The sequence below is a fragment of the Euprymna scolopes genome, chromosome 39 (assembly GCF_053919585.1).
Source record: "Euprymna scolopes isolate OS-2025 chromosome 39, ASM5391958v1, whole genome shotgun sequence".
Lineage (NCBI taxonomy): Eukaryota > Metazoa > Mollusca > Cephalopoda > Sepiida > Sepiolidae > Euprymna > Euprymna scolopes.
Genome location: NC_136520.1, coordinates 5809762 through 5826513, shown reverse-complemented (window position 1 = coordinate 5826513; position 16752 = coordinate 5809762). Strand labels below are relative to the sequence as shown.

At 30.5% G+C, this 16752-nt stretch overlaps 1 protein-coding gene across 1 annotated transcript in view; it reads right to left on the bottom strand.

Annotated features, from left to right (window-relative positions):
- The window catches only part of LOC145263633 (glyoxal reductase-like), an 84385-nt gene that overhangs the window by 29187 nt on the left and 38446 nt on the right, over positions 1 to 16752 (bottom strand). Inside the window, exon 5 of the mRNA XM_080120485.1 lies at positions 10875 to 10966. Coding sequence (XP_079976611.1) covers positions 10875 to 10966 — 92 coding nt within the window. The remainder of the gene's footprint in view (positions 1 to 10874; positions 10967 to 16752) is intronic.

The following is a 16752-nucleotide window of genomic DNA, read 5'->3' as shown; positions in this document are numbered from 1 at the left end:
CTTTAACCCTTATCCTTGAGTGGCCTATCGGCCTTGATAAGTGGTGACGCCTATGTAAAAAAAAAAAAAAAAAAAAAAAACGGTCAATTTTTTAAACTTTGACCCCTATTATGACTCCTTAACATTTATTAATTATAAGCACTACTTTATTTTATATACTAGCATTTCAGCCCGGCGTTGCCCAGGTGTTTGGAGGTGTGTGTTGAGCAAAAAAAAAAAAAAGAGCAGTCAATTTCTTTAACTTTGACCCCTATTATAATCCCTTAACATTTATTGTTTTGGGCTCAAATCAAATCATTAAGTTAGATCCATGTCCAAGGAACCTATATCTAAAATTTCAAGTGTTTAGATCCAAAATTGTCAGAGGAGTTTGGTAGAGTTCTCAAAGGTCCAACCATTGAACTTTGACCCCTTAACAGCCAAATTTATAGCCGAAAACGGATCACATAGATTTTCCCAAATCTCAGTACTCTGTATATCAAATTTCGAGTCTGTAGAATGAAAATTGACAGAGTTATTGCGTAGGAAAATGTACACACACAGACACGTTCACTTTTATAGATATATAGATTTCTTTTCCAAAGGACCGTTTGAATAAATTGATTTAAATTTAAAGTGTTGTGTAATTATTTCTAAAAAAAATAAGTAAAAAATAATGAGCCATGTAGGTAAAAAGGAAACTTATTAGTCACGGTAACATTTATTTATTGTTTTTATTTTATTTTTTTTTTTTTACACTTTTGTTCATTTGTTTACTTCAATTCAAATAAGACAGACCAAAAGAAACAAGAAGCGAGTTAAATTTCTTTTTTTTTTTTTACTGAAAACATTTTAAATCCGAACTCAATTCAAAGAAAGAACAAGCAGAAAAATTATTTTCAAACGAACAATTTATCAACAGAAACAAACAACAAACAGGAACACGTGTTTAGTTAATTTACATTATAAAATTCTGCAATTTGCAATTAACTGCTGAAAGTGTCGGTCTCCGTGCGACCGTATTGTTGTTGTCACATGTATTTATGTTGCTCTCTTTTTAATAGTATTTTCAAGTTAAATTCAAGTTTTACAATATCTTTTTCTTTATTAAATTGTTAGGTGAAAGTACAGAATAGTTACAATACACCCACTAAAGCTAATCATCCATCGGTACCGCACGTTTTATATTTGGTAATCCTGTGACTATATAAACCAATAGTTGAATCAACCAATGGTTGCTCGCCTCTTTATCACGTGATCTCATGATCTATTTCCCCATGCATAAAAAAGTTTTTAACGACCCAACAATGGTGTCTATAATAAAAGTCAAACACAAAGTTTAAAAATGAACAAAAGCATGAAATAGGATTATTAAAGAAAGAATGTGGGTTCTATTGTATTCATTTTTATTTCATTAAAATAAAAAATTTATAAAACAAACAATAATAGAGGTTGACTCTCCAAATCTGACACATATTGAATCGTTAATAAAATTTTCTTTACAATTAATATACGCCTGATTTAGGCACGACATCTTATGCATGTCATTTGAGCAATCTATGATGACGACCGCTGATTTTATATTCAAGTAATCTCGGCACGTAAACAACAAAACGGATTCGTATTATTTGGAATCTTGGGACTACTATTCTGATTTCAAGTGTTATTTTCACAACGTTTCGGTCGATGTAACCTCCGACCTTCTTTAGGTGTATCTTGTCGAACATAGGAATATTTCTGTCGAACTCTGAAAAATTTGGACGGAATTTCGAACGAAACCCTTTATTTACTTCACAATCCGAACGTCGTAAGTAATTCGAACTTGTATTTTTCGGTCGCTCACACTGAGAATTGAACCTTCAATCTTCAAAAAAAATATCGTTTTTTTTGATAATGACTTAAAAATAAAGATAAAACCAAATACTGCTGGAAACCCATGTTATATTTTACTGTGGCATATATTGGAGGGGTTTCTAATAGTATTTTGTTTTATTTTTATTTTTAAATCATTATCAAAACTTTAAATATTTAGGCGTCAATTCGCGGCCATTTATTTTTGTTTTCACCTAACACTCGATACTATTTTTCAAACCGCTTACACGTTCCAAAGTGAGTAAAACTATAAAAAAAACTTTCTCCTGGCGCAAAACTATGGCCACCATTTTTAACATAAAAAAATTATATTGTTTAATATTCAAAAAACTACGTATTTGCGGAAAATTTAAATGTGATATTCATTTTCAGCATAGTCAAAATCCCATAGAAGTCGACATTTCAAAGGAAAATGTTCAGGTGGAAATCAAGTAAAAAAAAAAAATTATCATTATCAAATTATCATTTAAAATTATAAAACGTTCGGTACTTATGTATTTTTGTTATGTGCTGAAATAATATTATTTTGAAAGCCATTCTTAACATGGGAATAGGAGGGTGTTTTGTAACAATTATGTGCTTCCACCTAATAATTTATTATAAAAAAAGGTGCTGTTTACTACAATAATATCAGGGTGTCTCCATTTACGCTGAACATCCACAAAAATAGTAATTGTCTGTATTTTTGAGATGAGGTGTTTTCATTGATTGAGATTGTCGGACTGACTTCCTCATCTTGGTTGTTATCGTCACAACGTTTCGGCCGTTTTGCCCTCCGGTCTTCATCAAGTGTTTTGTATCGAATTGGGGAACCGTTTGTTAGGAGTCTCGAACCAGTTCGATCCAAACACCTGATGAAGGCCGGAGAGCAAAACGGCTGAAACGTTGTGACGATAACAAACAAGATGAGGAAGTCAGTCCGACAATCTCAATCAATGAAAACACCTCATCTCAAAAATACAGACAATTACTGAAAATAAAATGTTTTTTTTTTTATAACTACAAACAAATTTAAATCATGAATTTATTCAAACTGTTTTTTGCTGTTTCACTGTAGAACAAGCCCGCACAAGACGAAATATCAAACATTTAGGTTTTCTTTCTCAATTTTTAAATCATATCTTCGGATTTTTATCCCTATATATATATGTGTGTGTGTGCGTGTGTGTGTGCTTTTAGAGGTGGCGAACTTTAAACTGACAATTCTATTTCTTTAATTGCAGATTTAGCAATTATTGTTTAGTATAAGTTCAACTTGGTTTGGCAATTCACCATGAAGATACTGACACACGTGCAGCGTTTGCAAATTGCAAGTAGTGCGATCAATTTACCGAGAGAAACATTTGATGAACGAATTATTTCAGGAAATAACTCGTTAATTGGCCACTTTGTTCATGTGATTTCACCCCATTAGATTATTTCTTTTGTGAATATGTAAAGTCCCATGTCTATGCTGATAAACCATACAGAATAGACCACTCGGAAAACAGCATTCGATGCGTTATAGATGAGATACAGCCTAATTTAATGCGTAGTCAATTCCCCCCTCCCGCTCCAAAAAAATATCTCTTCTCTATATAAATAAAATGAACTCATTTTTTCCCATCTGATTTTGACATTAATAGGATTAAAAATCAAGATATTTCATGCAAATATAATATGCACAAACGGCAGAACAATATCTGAGGTGTGTTATAGGCTTATTATTTCTCAAATTCCTCGATAATCTTAGATTTCTATACTTTTTCTGCTGAGAAGTCACGGCCAAAATCGGTTAAGATCAATGGAAGTGGTAAAATATTTTCTCTCTAATAAATTCCTCCTCCCCCTGCCACCACTTAACACCGTTTGGGAATCGTTCACAAGGAACAGTTGAGAAGAGAACACCGGTTTGGCTTTGTAGTTCTTTCATGTGAAGTTATTTAAAATCACTAAACTAAGCTGCAGTGCTCTGTGGCGTAGTGGTTAGCGTGCTGGACAATTCACATTATATTTTCACGTTCGCGCCGACCTACCGTAGTCGTTTTTTTTTTTGTTTTTTTTTCCTAAACAACTGGAATGGACTTTTCTTGGTGGCCGAACTGTTAACGTTGCAGATGTTTTTTGTTTTTTTTCACACTTTATTTTCCTACTTTTACTCATGACTCCGGGTTTGATCCTTCCTACTTACCTACCATAACATTTTTTAACCCCCCCGTCCCGGAAACAAACACTCGGGCAACGCCGGGTACCCCCGCTAGTAGTTAACTAAAGATGATTATATCTATATCTATACTCCTATAAATTCGTTTTTCTTTTGTGTGTATTGATATTCATATTAAAACCCCTCTTTTCTATTTATTTAAAAAGAAAATACAATTTTCTTATATATGGGTTATGGAATTGCATTCACTAGCAAAAGATCTAGCTAATTTGCATATTCTTTTAAACATTCATTTTAATTAATTCCCTATTAGTTTTTTCGGTTTTCTTATGGAATGATCATCTTTAGTTAACTATTACATGTAATTATATTCATGCAGATATTCTACATGATTTATACTTGCATAATATTTGCATAAAATCTTTACAGCAAACAAAAAATTGTTTCCATATACATATTTTTGTTTGAATCTATTAGTCTATCTATCTATATATCTATAAAAGTGAACGTGTCTGTGTGCCTGTCTGTGTGTGTGTGTGTGTGTACATTTACCTATGCAATAACTCCATCAATTTTAAGTCTACAGACTCGAAATTTGATATACAGAGAACTGAGATTTGGGAAAATCTTTGTGATCCGTTTTCGGCCAGGAATTTGGCTGTTAAGGGGTCAAAGTTCAATAATTTGACTTTTGAGAACTCTACCAAACTCCGACAATTTTGGGTCTAAATACTTGAAATATTAGATATAGGTTCCCTGGACATGGATTTAATTTAATAACTTGATTTGAGCCCAAAACAATAAATTTTAAGGGGTCATAATAGGGGTCAAAGTTAAAAAATATTTTACCTCTGCGGTCTCTACTTAATTACTCAGACAATTTCTGGTCTAAACATTTGAAATTTTACATAAAGGGTATTCAGAGATAGGGCAAGCTTTTAATCGATTTGGGTCGAAAATTTTTAGTTACCAATATATAAATGTATGTATGTTTGCATGTCTGCCTTAAACTTTCGACAGAAGCGATGAATTTTACCAAGATCAATATCGTTTTGAAGTTCGACCTTTCATACAACAAATATCGAAAAATTGGCTGAAAACATTAATATCTTCACCTTCAACTAGGCACTTTTCTACGGGGGGGGGGGGGGGTCGTTTTTTCTGACAATATTTTTGAAAGATATCCTCTCCTTTCGATTGTCTAGCCTTAATGTAAACATAAGTCACTTCAGGTTTGATGGTCGTCATAACCGCAAAGACGTCAGTTTTTTTTCCTCCGTTCTTTTCCTCCTTTGCGGTACGGACTCGAGCCTGCCTCCCTACTACCACTTTTTTTTTTTTGCTCAACATACACATCCAGGCAACGCCGGGCTGAAATGCTAGTCTATATATCTATAAAAGTGAACGTGTCTGTGTGCCTGTCTGTCTGTGTACATTTCCCTACGCAATAACTCCATCAATTTTTAGTCTACAGACTCGAAATTTGATATACAGGGAACTGAGATTTGAGAACATCTTTGCGATCCGTTTTCGGCCAGAAATTTGGCTGTTAAGGGGTCAAAGTTCAATAATCTGACTTTTGAGAACTCTACCAAACTCCTGACAATTTTGTGTCTAAACACTTGAAATTTTAGATATAGGTTCCTTGGACATGGATCTAACTTAATAACTTGATTTGAGCCCCAAACAATAAATGTTAAGGGGGTCATAATAGGGGCCAAAGTTAAAAAAATTGACCGTTTTGACCTTTTTTTTTTTTTGCTCAGCATACATCTCCAAACACCCGGGCAACGTCGGCCACACATGCTAGTATATATATACATATATATATAAAAATGCACGTGTCTGTGTGTGTGTTTGTGTACATTTCTCTGTGCAATAACTGTCAATTTTCAGTCTACAGACTCAAAATTTGACATACAGGTACTGAGATTTGGGAAAATCTTTGAAATCCGTTTTCGACCAGAAATTTGGCTGTTAAGGGGTCAAAGTTCAACGATTTGAACTTTGAGAACTCTACCAAACTCCTCAGCGAATTTTGGGTCTAAACACTTGAAATTTTAGATATAGGTTCCTTGGACATGGATCTAACTTAATAACTTGATTTGAGCCCGAAACAATAAATGTAAAGGGGTCATAATAGGAGTCAAAGTTAAACGAATTGACCGCTTTTTTTTTTTTTGCTCAACATACACCTCCAAACACCCGGGCAACGCCGAGCTGAAATGCTAGTATATATATATATATATATATATATATATATATATATATATAAATAAATTCAAGTTTTACAATATCTTTTTTTTTTTTAATTTGTTAGGCGAAAGTACAGAATAGTAACAAAACACCTGCCAGCCTGGTAACATAAGTGCATAAGTACAAATAAAGTGATTTATGATATCGTATTCAGCTAAACCTATAAAAAGCGGCACTTGAATAGTTTATTTTATTGACACTACACCATAATCACGCGATTAAAATTTTAGCAGATGAAAATTTGGGAGACAAAAGAGTCAGGAGCTCCAATATTTTTATAAAATGGTTTTAACTAAAGTTTAAAATACAAAAGTCAAGTATCATGGTTCAATTGTGCTCTAAACTTGATTTTCAGTTTACATTATGGAGACGGACGTGTTTTTGTTGAGATAAGTGATTTCAATTTTAATCATACTTTTTATTTTTAGATTCAAATATTAATAACTCCATTTTATTTCAGTATTTAATTTATGTAACTTTCGGAAGAACCCCCACCCCCATCCGCTTTTCTTTTTTATCGTAAGTTTCTTAAAACATGACTAGCTAAAGTTCAGAATAAAATCACGCTTTTCTTGTAACGGTTAATTTAAAAAAAAAAATCTTTTTGAACGCTGTTAACTTAAATTCCTCATTTCAGTTTACATTATGGAGACGGACGTGTTTTTGTTGAGATAAGTGATTTCAATTTTAATCATACTTTTTATTTTTAGATTCAAATATTAATAACTCCACTTTATTTCAGTATTTAATTTATGTATTTCTGTTTTATTAAATGCTAGCTTTTTTTTTTTTTCTTTCTCGTCCATAAATGTTTATTTATCTACCAAGTTGATTGCAAAAATAGATTACGAATTTGTACTCATTCTTAGTTCGTGAGAGGGGAATCTATCACCATACTTTCCCTTAAACACGTCCGTTGGACTTTTATTAAGTAGAATACTTAATAGTTTTTTTTGTTTTTTTTTTTTAAATGGAGAGTAGAAAACGCACTGTGGATGCGTTATCAGCAGCTCCTGTTACTCTCGCTTCTTCTTATTTGTCCCTCAGTCCTCATTTTTTAATGAGTGATTTTTCTGACAAAGGGAGAAGAAAAAGCTGTTTTCTAGGTTGGCAGTATTTTGCGCGAACAGTTGGCAGAGATGACGGAAATTTTCTGTTTCTATGTCTATCCTTGTAGCCATGTCACTAGTAAGAGTGCTGGAGGTAAACGTTTTGTCTGGGCTGACGTTATCCGCCTGATAGTCAGGGACCCGAACCTTGGATTAACCACCAAGGAGGCTGTCCTATCAGCAGGTGCAAAGTACTGGAGCCGCTGTATTGCCATTTGGTGAATGGATTCTGGACCATGCAGTAGCTTCTGGTGGGGCCTCTCGATGCCATACTAGTGGGTAATTGTTACGGCTTTACCTTATCATTAGCTACAAATAAAAAAAAAATTTAAAAAATTCTTTGTTTCTTTTTCTCTCTTAGTTTCCCCTCTCTGTCCTGCTCTAAGTAAATCTGACGACCTAGTCCACAAATTCCAAAATTTCATCATGACAAGTTTCAAGAAAAAATACACGATTAAACCCGGTTCTCCAACTTCCAACGTAGACCCCTACTACCATGTCTCCTTCTCCAACATCAGGGGTCTACGTTCTAACCTTCCAGAGGTTGAAACCCAATTACAGGAGACTAAACCAGACCTTTTATTTTTAAGTGAAACTGGCATTGGATAGGCTATTTCCCTAGAAGAGTTCGCAATTAAAGGTTACTCTAACTTAACTTCTAAATCTGACCCCCAAGATCGCCATGGGCATGGAATATGTGCCTATATTAGGGATAGCTTTCCATGTGGTAGGGACATCTCCAGGGAAGATCCTAACTTACCCTATATGTGCTTCCGGGTTGCTTTAGCTCACACTACAGCATTTATATTTACTCTCTATCGCTCCCATAACAGCGGAGTTACTATCTTTCAAAGCATATCTGAGAAAATTGACCAAGTCCTATCTGCTTGTCCTTCAGCTAACATTCACGTATGTGGTGACTTCAATGTTCACAACGTCGAATGGTTGACCCACTCTAACAAGACCGATGATGAGGGGAGGTTCTGTCATGATTTCTCCATTGTCTATGACCTCACTCAGATTGTTCAGGAACCTACCCGTGTGCCCAACAATGACGGCCAGTATGCGAGCCTACTAGACCTTTTTCTCACAACTTGCCCTGAACTATGTTCAGTTTCTGTTCTGTCGCCTCTTGGATCTTCCGACCACTCTGTTGTATCAATTAAGATAAAAATGAAATGTAATAAGTCCCCAGACGTACCTCTCCATCGTACAGTATATCGATACACTAAGGCTGACTGGGATAGCTTCCGTACATTTATATCTGATCTACCTCTGCATTCCATGTTTAAAAAGGATGTGTCCTCTATAGTATTAGACCTGATGGAATGGTTAATTGTAGGTATTGACTGTTTCATACCCTCGAAAAAGTTTCAGCAAAAACCTAACAGCCAGCCATGGTTCTCTCCAGAATGTGCTGCTGCAATTGCGCACAGAAATCACTTTTTCCACTGTTTCCAACGTAATAGATGTATGAAAACTAAAGCCGTTTTCAGGACTGCCAGCAACCATTGTAAGAAAGTAATAAAGAATGCAAGAGAGTTGTATGCTCAATCTGTTAAGTCCAAAGTAGCTGAGCAGCGGCTTGGTTCCCACCAGTTTTGGCAAATAGCAAACAGAATCCTGAACAGAAGCGTGTGCTCCATCCCAACTATTATCAATGGACCTGAGGTAATCTCGTCAGCATCAGACAAAGCCAAACTCTTTGTCAAGAACTTTGCAGCTAATTCTACCCTTTGTGATCAAGGCTGCCAACCCCCAATATTTCCTCCTGTATCAGAAAACACGCTATGTGATATACGTATATCTGTACGTGATGTTGCCAAGCTAATCAAAAACCTTGATTCCAGTAAAGCAACTGGCCCTGACGGTATTCCAATTATAGTACTCAAAAAACTTCAACAAGAACTAGCGCCCATACTTACAAAACTGTTTAAACGTTGTCTTAAGGAGAATAGTTTCCCATCTCCCTGGAAAATTTCATCAGTATGCACTGTATTTAAGAATTCAGGTGATCGCTCATCCCCCTCTCAGTACAGGCCAATAAGTCTCCTGTGCGTCATGAGTAGGTTGCTGGAATCTGTGTTAAATACAGAAGTAATCAACCATCTCAACAAAAATAACCTTCTTAGTGACACTCAATATGGTTTCCGTTCTGCTAGATCTACAGCAGATGTGCTTACAGTTATATCTCATAGGATTAGCAAATCTCTCGACGGAGGCAACCTTTCTAGGGCAATTGCTCTTGACATATCTAAAGCCTTTGATAGGGTATGGCATAAAGGTTTACTTCATAAGATCTCTAGCTATGGTATTGCTGGAAATGTCTTCTCAATTATTAAATCATTTCTTTCTGATAGGTTCATAAGAGTAGTAGTTGAGGGGCAAAAATCAGAAGCTCACAGTATTAATGCCGGTGTCCCTCAGGGATCCATCCTGGGCCCAACTCTTTTCCTGATCTATATTAATGATCTTCCAAATCACATCCTTACATCATTTGTAGACATCTACGCTGACGACACTACCATTTATGGTAGCACATCTAAGACAGTAAACGACCAAGTTCTCTCCAATTCTCTCTCCTCTGATCTTGAGCACGTAGTACAATGGGGTAAGGAGTGGCTGGTTACTTTTAATGCATCTAAAACCAAGCTTCTCTCTTTACATCATCAACATTCTGATCCACATCTGGCATCAATTGAAATGAATGGCTCTCGTCTTCAGGAGGCCTCAAGTTTTGACAAGCTTCTTGGCTTGACCATTACTCCTGATCTTAAATGGAACACGTACATCAAATCTGTTGCCAAGGCCGCTGGAAAAATGGTGGGATCTTTCTATCGATCCGGTAGATATCTCACTGCTGATGCTATTCTCTATCTATATAAGAGCCAGGTACGTCCAAGGATGGAATACTGTTGCCACATCTGGGCAGGAGCTGCTAGAAAGGACTTGGCCTGCCTTGATAGAGTTCAAAATAGACTTTGTAGCCTCGTAGGAGATGTCCTTTTCTCTTCCTTGCAACCTCTATCTCACAGAAGAGATGTTGCGAGTTTGTCTCTGATGTATCGTTATTTTCATGGGAAGTGTTCGACTGAGCTTCAATCTATGGTCCCCCCTCGCCAAACTTTCACAAGAAACACTCGTCTAGCTGTAAACACTATCAATAATTTCCCCCACTCTTTATCTGTGCCTAAACCTAAACGTAGATTCCATGAACAGAGCTTCTTTCTTGGAACTGCACGCCTGTGGAATTGTCTTCCGTTTTCCTGCTTTCCGGCTGACTATAATATGGTTGTCTTCAAGTCTAATTTAAACAAGTTCTTGATGAGCCGTTCTATATAAGTTATAAAATTTACCAAATTTTCATTACTAATGATTACTTTATTGTCCAATTTCTAATGTACATTCTTTAACCCTTATCCTTGAGTGGCCTCTTGGCCTTGATAATGTGGTGACGTCTATGTAAAAAAAAAAAAAAAAAAAAAAAAAACAAACATTTATTCTTGAGAACTGACCTGAAGGACTGCGGGACGGATTTTGCAATATCCTAAAAGTTCTTTCAGATGCTGCGGGTGGTAATTTGATATTCCGATTGCTTTTACTTTACCTGGAAAAAAAAAAAAAAAAAGCATTGACCTTCTAAATAAGCATGAGAAGCTTTCTTGGCTTCGGGCCAAGATCAAAGTGTAGTATCTGTTTTGATGCTGCACTTCCAATTTTTCGTTCTCCGTTATAGTGAACAAGAGATCCTTCACGACGGAGACAATTTTTACTTTTGTTCCTTTTCCCACATTAAAAACGACCTTGGTGTCTAACTCTGCCCTTATGGGGAGGAAAGTAAATAGGAACCTTCTTAATATTATATACTAGCAGATGTATCTTGTGTTGGCCGGGATTAAATGTAATGTTAAATTCCTTTCTAAAAAAAAAAAAAAAAAAATGGAGTAAAAAAAAAAAAAAAAAAATGGAGTAAAGAAAAAAAAAAAAAAAATGGAGTAAAGAAAAAAAAAAAAAATGGATAATGAAAAAAAAAAAAAATGAAGTAAAGAAAAAAAAAAAAAAAAATGGAGTAAAGGAAAAAAAAAGAAAAAAATGAAGTAAAGAAAAAAAAAAAATGAAGTAAAGGAAAAAAAAAAAATGAAGTAAAGAAAAAAAAAAAAATGAAGTAAAGAAAAAAAAAAAGGAAAGAAACTGACACATGTGCATTGTCAAAAAGAAAAAATATTCGAGCTGAGATCGAAACTAACACCTAAAGACATTGAGTCACGTATGATAACCATTAGGCCAGCTTGACAATCTTTAAAAAGTGTTTTCAAACCTATTTATTCTTAACACAAGAAAACTGTCATATGAACGATTCATGCATTCAGAGTCGTAAAACAGTTGACAAACAGATATAAATTCGATGACGCCCAAGTACCAATTTTTGTATTTTTGACCACTTATCAGTCTTTTTTTTCCGGATGAAAATGGATTAAAAAGTTTTCCACATATCTGAATATCCTACATACCAAATTTCAAGTATGTAGATCAAAAATTTGTTGAGTATATAGGTTGAGAAGTGTCCTCTCAAACACATTCTCACTTTCACAGAATATATGAAAGACTTATTAGGTTTTTGTGCTTATGCAAAATATTAATGTCTTCAGCATGGATGTTGCAAATCTATCACCTCTAAGAACAGACCATACTACATGCATTCTTTCATTTAAGCAAACATTGCTAAAAATATTCCAAAAGAATGTTAAAAGCTTAAGAAAAAAAATTTTTAATTGAAAAATAAAAAAAAACAAATCTATATATCTATAAAAGTGAACGTGCCTGTGTGTACATTTCCCTACACAATAACTCTGTCAATTTTAAGTCTACAGACTCGAAATTTGATATACAGGGTACTGAAATTTGTGAAAATCTTTGTAATCCGTTTTCAGTCAGAAATTCGGCTGTTAAGGGGTCAAAGTTCAATGATTTGACCTTTGAGAACTCTACCAAACTTCTCCACAAATTTTGAGTATAAACAATTGATATTTTAGATATAGGTTCCTCGGACATGGATCTAACTTAATAACTTGATTTGAGCCCAAAACTATAAATGTTAAGGGGTCAAAGTTAAAAAAATTTGACCTCTGCGGTCTCTACCAAATTACTCAGACAATTTTTAGTCTAAACATTTGAAATTTTACATAAAGGGTATTCAGAGATAGGGCAAGCTTTTTAATCATTTTGGGTAAAAAATTTAAGCTTCCGAGAGGTCAAAGTTCAAAAGATTTGACCTTTGTTGTGTCTAGCAAACTACTCACCGAAATTTGGGTCTAATCATTTAAAATTTTGACATAACGGGTATTCAGACAGGCGGCAAGCATTTTAATCAGTTTAGGGGCAAAAATTTGGCTGCCAAAATGGCAAAGTTGAAAGAGTTGACCTTTGCCGATTCTACGAAATTTCTCCGCCAATTTTGAGTCTAAAGACTTGAAATTTTAGATGTAGGTAACTTGGACATGGGTAAAACTTTATATTGTGATTTGAGACCAAAATAATTGTTAAGGGGTCAAAATTGGCGTCCAATTTATAAAAAATTTACCTCCGTGGTCTCAACAAAATTACTCAGACAATTTTGGGTCTAAATAGTTGAAATCTTACATAAAGTGTATTCACGCGTAGGGCAAGTTATGAACAGTACATAGGGCCCGAGCAAAGCCGGGATGAATTGTTAGTAAAAAATTTTTTTAAAAATTAAAATTTGGAGATGGTCACAGTCTGCGGAATAATACTAAGGTCAACCAAGTTGATATGACATCCTAGTCGTGAGGGTGTGTTACTGAAAACGACTTTTTTTTTTTTATTATCATTCAATTCATGCAGCACCCATTTATCCAATATTTTTGACTTCCCGATTTGCTTTAAATGGCGAACAACTGTTGAGTGGCCGACTTCGAGTTCAACAGCAACTTCTCGTGTGGTTTTACGAGGATCGGCTTCAATTAAGGCTTTCAAAATGTTCGTTATCAACCGCAGTTTGCCGGCCGCGATCGTCTTCATCTTAGAGGTTCTCATCACCATTGGGAAATTTCTTGAACCACCATTGCTCCATACGTGCGTTAGTAGTTCCTGGGCCAAACACATCATTGACATAGCAAGCTATTCTATTTTTGAAGATTATAATATTATTCTATTTTTGAAGATTATAATATTATTCTATTTTTAAAGATTATAATATTATTCTATTTTTGAAGATTATAATATTATTCTATTTTTAAAGATTATAATATTATTCTATTTTTAAAGATTATAATATTATTCTATTTTTGAAGATTATAATATTATTCTATTTTTAAAGATTATAATATTATTCTATTTTTGAAGTTTATAATATTCTTCTATTTTTGAAGATTATAATATTATTCTATTTTTGAAGATTATAATATTATTCTATTTTTGAAGATAATAATATTCTTCTATTTTTGAAGATTATAATATTCTATTTTTGAAGATTATAATATTATTCTATTTTTGAAGATTATAATATTATTCTATTTTTGAAGATTATAATATTATTCTATTTTTGAAGATTATAATATTATTCTATTTTTGAAGATCATAATATTATTCTATTTTTGAAGATCATAATATTATTCTATTTTTGAAGATTATAATATTATTCTATTTTTGAAGATTATAATATTATTCTATTTTTGAAGATTATAATATTATTCTATTTTTGATGATTATAATATTATTCTATTTTTGATGATTATAATATTATTCTATTTTTGAAGATTATAATATTCTATTTTTGAAGATTATAATATTATTCTATTTTTGAAGATTATAATATTCTATTTTTGAAGATTATAATATTCTATTTTTGAAGATTATAATATTCTATTTTTGAAGATTATAATATTATTCTATTTTTGAAGATTATAATATTCTATTTTTGAAGATTATAATATTCTATTTTTGAAGATTATAATATTCTATTTTTGAAGATTATAATATTATTCTATTTTTGAAGATTATAATATTATTCTATTTTTGAAGATTATAATATTATTCTATTTTTGAAGATTATAATATTATTCTATTTTTGAAGATTATAATATTCTATTTTTGAAGATTATAATATTCTATTTTTGAAGATTATAATATTATTCTATTTCTGAAGATTATAATATTATTCTATTTTTGAAGATTATAATATTCTATTTTTGAAGATTATAATATTCTATTTTTGAAGATTATAATATTATTCTATTTCTGAAGATTATAATATTATTCTATTTTTGAAGATTATAATATTATTCTATCTTTGAAGATTATAATATTCTATTTTTTAAGATTATAATATTATTCTATTTTTGAAGATTATAATATTCTATTTTTGAAGATTATAATATTATTCTATTTTTGAAGATTATAATATTATTCTATTTTTGAAGATTATAATATTATTCTATTTTTGAAGATTACATTATTCTTCTATTTTTGATGATTATAATATTATTCTATTTTTGAAGATTATAATATTATTCTATTTTTGAAGATTATAATATTATTCTATTTTTGAAGATCATAATATTATTCTATTTTTGAAGATTATAATATTATTCTATTTTTGAAGATTATAATATTATTCTATTTTTGAAGATTATAATATTCTATTTTTGAAGATTATAATATTCTATTTTTGAAGATTATAATATTCTTCTATTTTTGAAGATTATAATATTATTCTATTTTTGAAGATTATAATATTATTCTATTTTTGAAGATTATAATATTATTCTATTTTTGAAGATTATAATATTCTATTTTTGAAGATTATAATATTATTCTATTTTTGAAGATTATAATATTATTCTATTTTTGAAGATTATAATATTATTCTATTTTTGAAGATTATAATATTCTATTTTTGAAGATTATAATATTCTATTTTTGAAGATTATAATATTATTCTATTTTTAAAGATTATAATATTATTCTATTTTTAACTATTATAATATTATTCTATTTTTAAAGATTATAATTTTATTCTATTTTTGAAGATTATAATATTATTCTATTTTTGAAGATTATAATATTCTATTTTTGAAGATTATAATATTATTCTATTTTTGAAGATTATAATATTATTCTATTTTTGATGATTATAATATTATTCTATTTTTGATGATTATAATATTATTCTATTTTTGAAGATTATAATATTATTCTATTTTTGAAGATTATAATATTATTCTATTTTTGATGATTATAATATTATTCTATTTTTGAAGATTATAATATTATTCTATTTTTGATGATTATAATATTATTCTATTTTTGAAGATTATAATATTCTATTTTTGAAGATTATAATATTATTCTATTTTTGAAGATTATAATATTATTCTATTTTTGAAGATTATAATATTATTCTATTTTTGAAGATTATAATATTATTCTATTTTTGAAGATTATAATATGATTCTATTTTTGAAGATTATAATATTCTATTTTTGAAGATTATAATATTATTCTATTTTTGAAGATTATATTATTATTCTATTTTTGAAGATTATAATATTATTCTATTTTTGAAGATTATAATATTATTCTATTTTTGAAGATTATAATATTATTCTATTTTTGAAGATTATAATATTATTCTATTTTTGAAGATTATAATATTCTTCTATTTTTGAAGATTATAATATTCTTCTATTTTTGAAGATTATAATATTATTCTATTTTTGAAGATTATAATATTATTCTATTTTTGAAGATTATAATATTATTCTATTTTTGAAGATTATAATATTATTCTATTTTTGAAGATTATAATATTATTCTATTTTTGAAGATTACATTATTCTTCTATTTTTGAAGTTTATAATATTATTCTATTTTTGAAGATAATAATATTCTTCTATTTTTGAAGATTATAATATTATTCTATTTTTGAAGATTATAATATTCTTCTATTTTTGAAGATTATAATATTATTCTATTTTTGAAGATTATAATATTATTCTATTTTTGAAGATTATTATAATATTCTATTTTTGATGATTATAATATTATTCTATTTTTAAAGATTATAATATTATTCTATTTTTGAAGATAATAATATTCTTCTATTTTTGAAGATTATAATATTATTCTATTTTTGAAGATTATAATATTATTCTATTTTTGAAGATTATAATATTATTCTATTTTTGAAGATTATAATATTATTCTATTTTTGAAGATTATAATATTATTCTATTTTTGAAGATTATAATATTCTTCTATTTTTGAAGATTATAATATTATTCTATTTTTGAAGATTATAATATTATTCTATTTGTAAGATTATAATATTATTCTATTTTTGAAGATAATAATATTATTCTAATTTTGAAGATT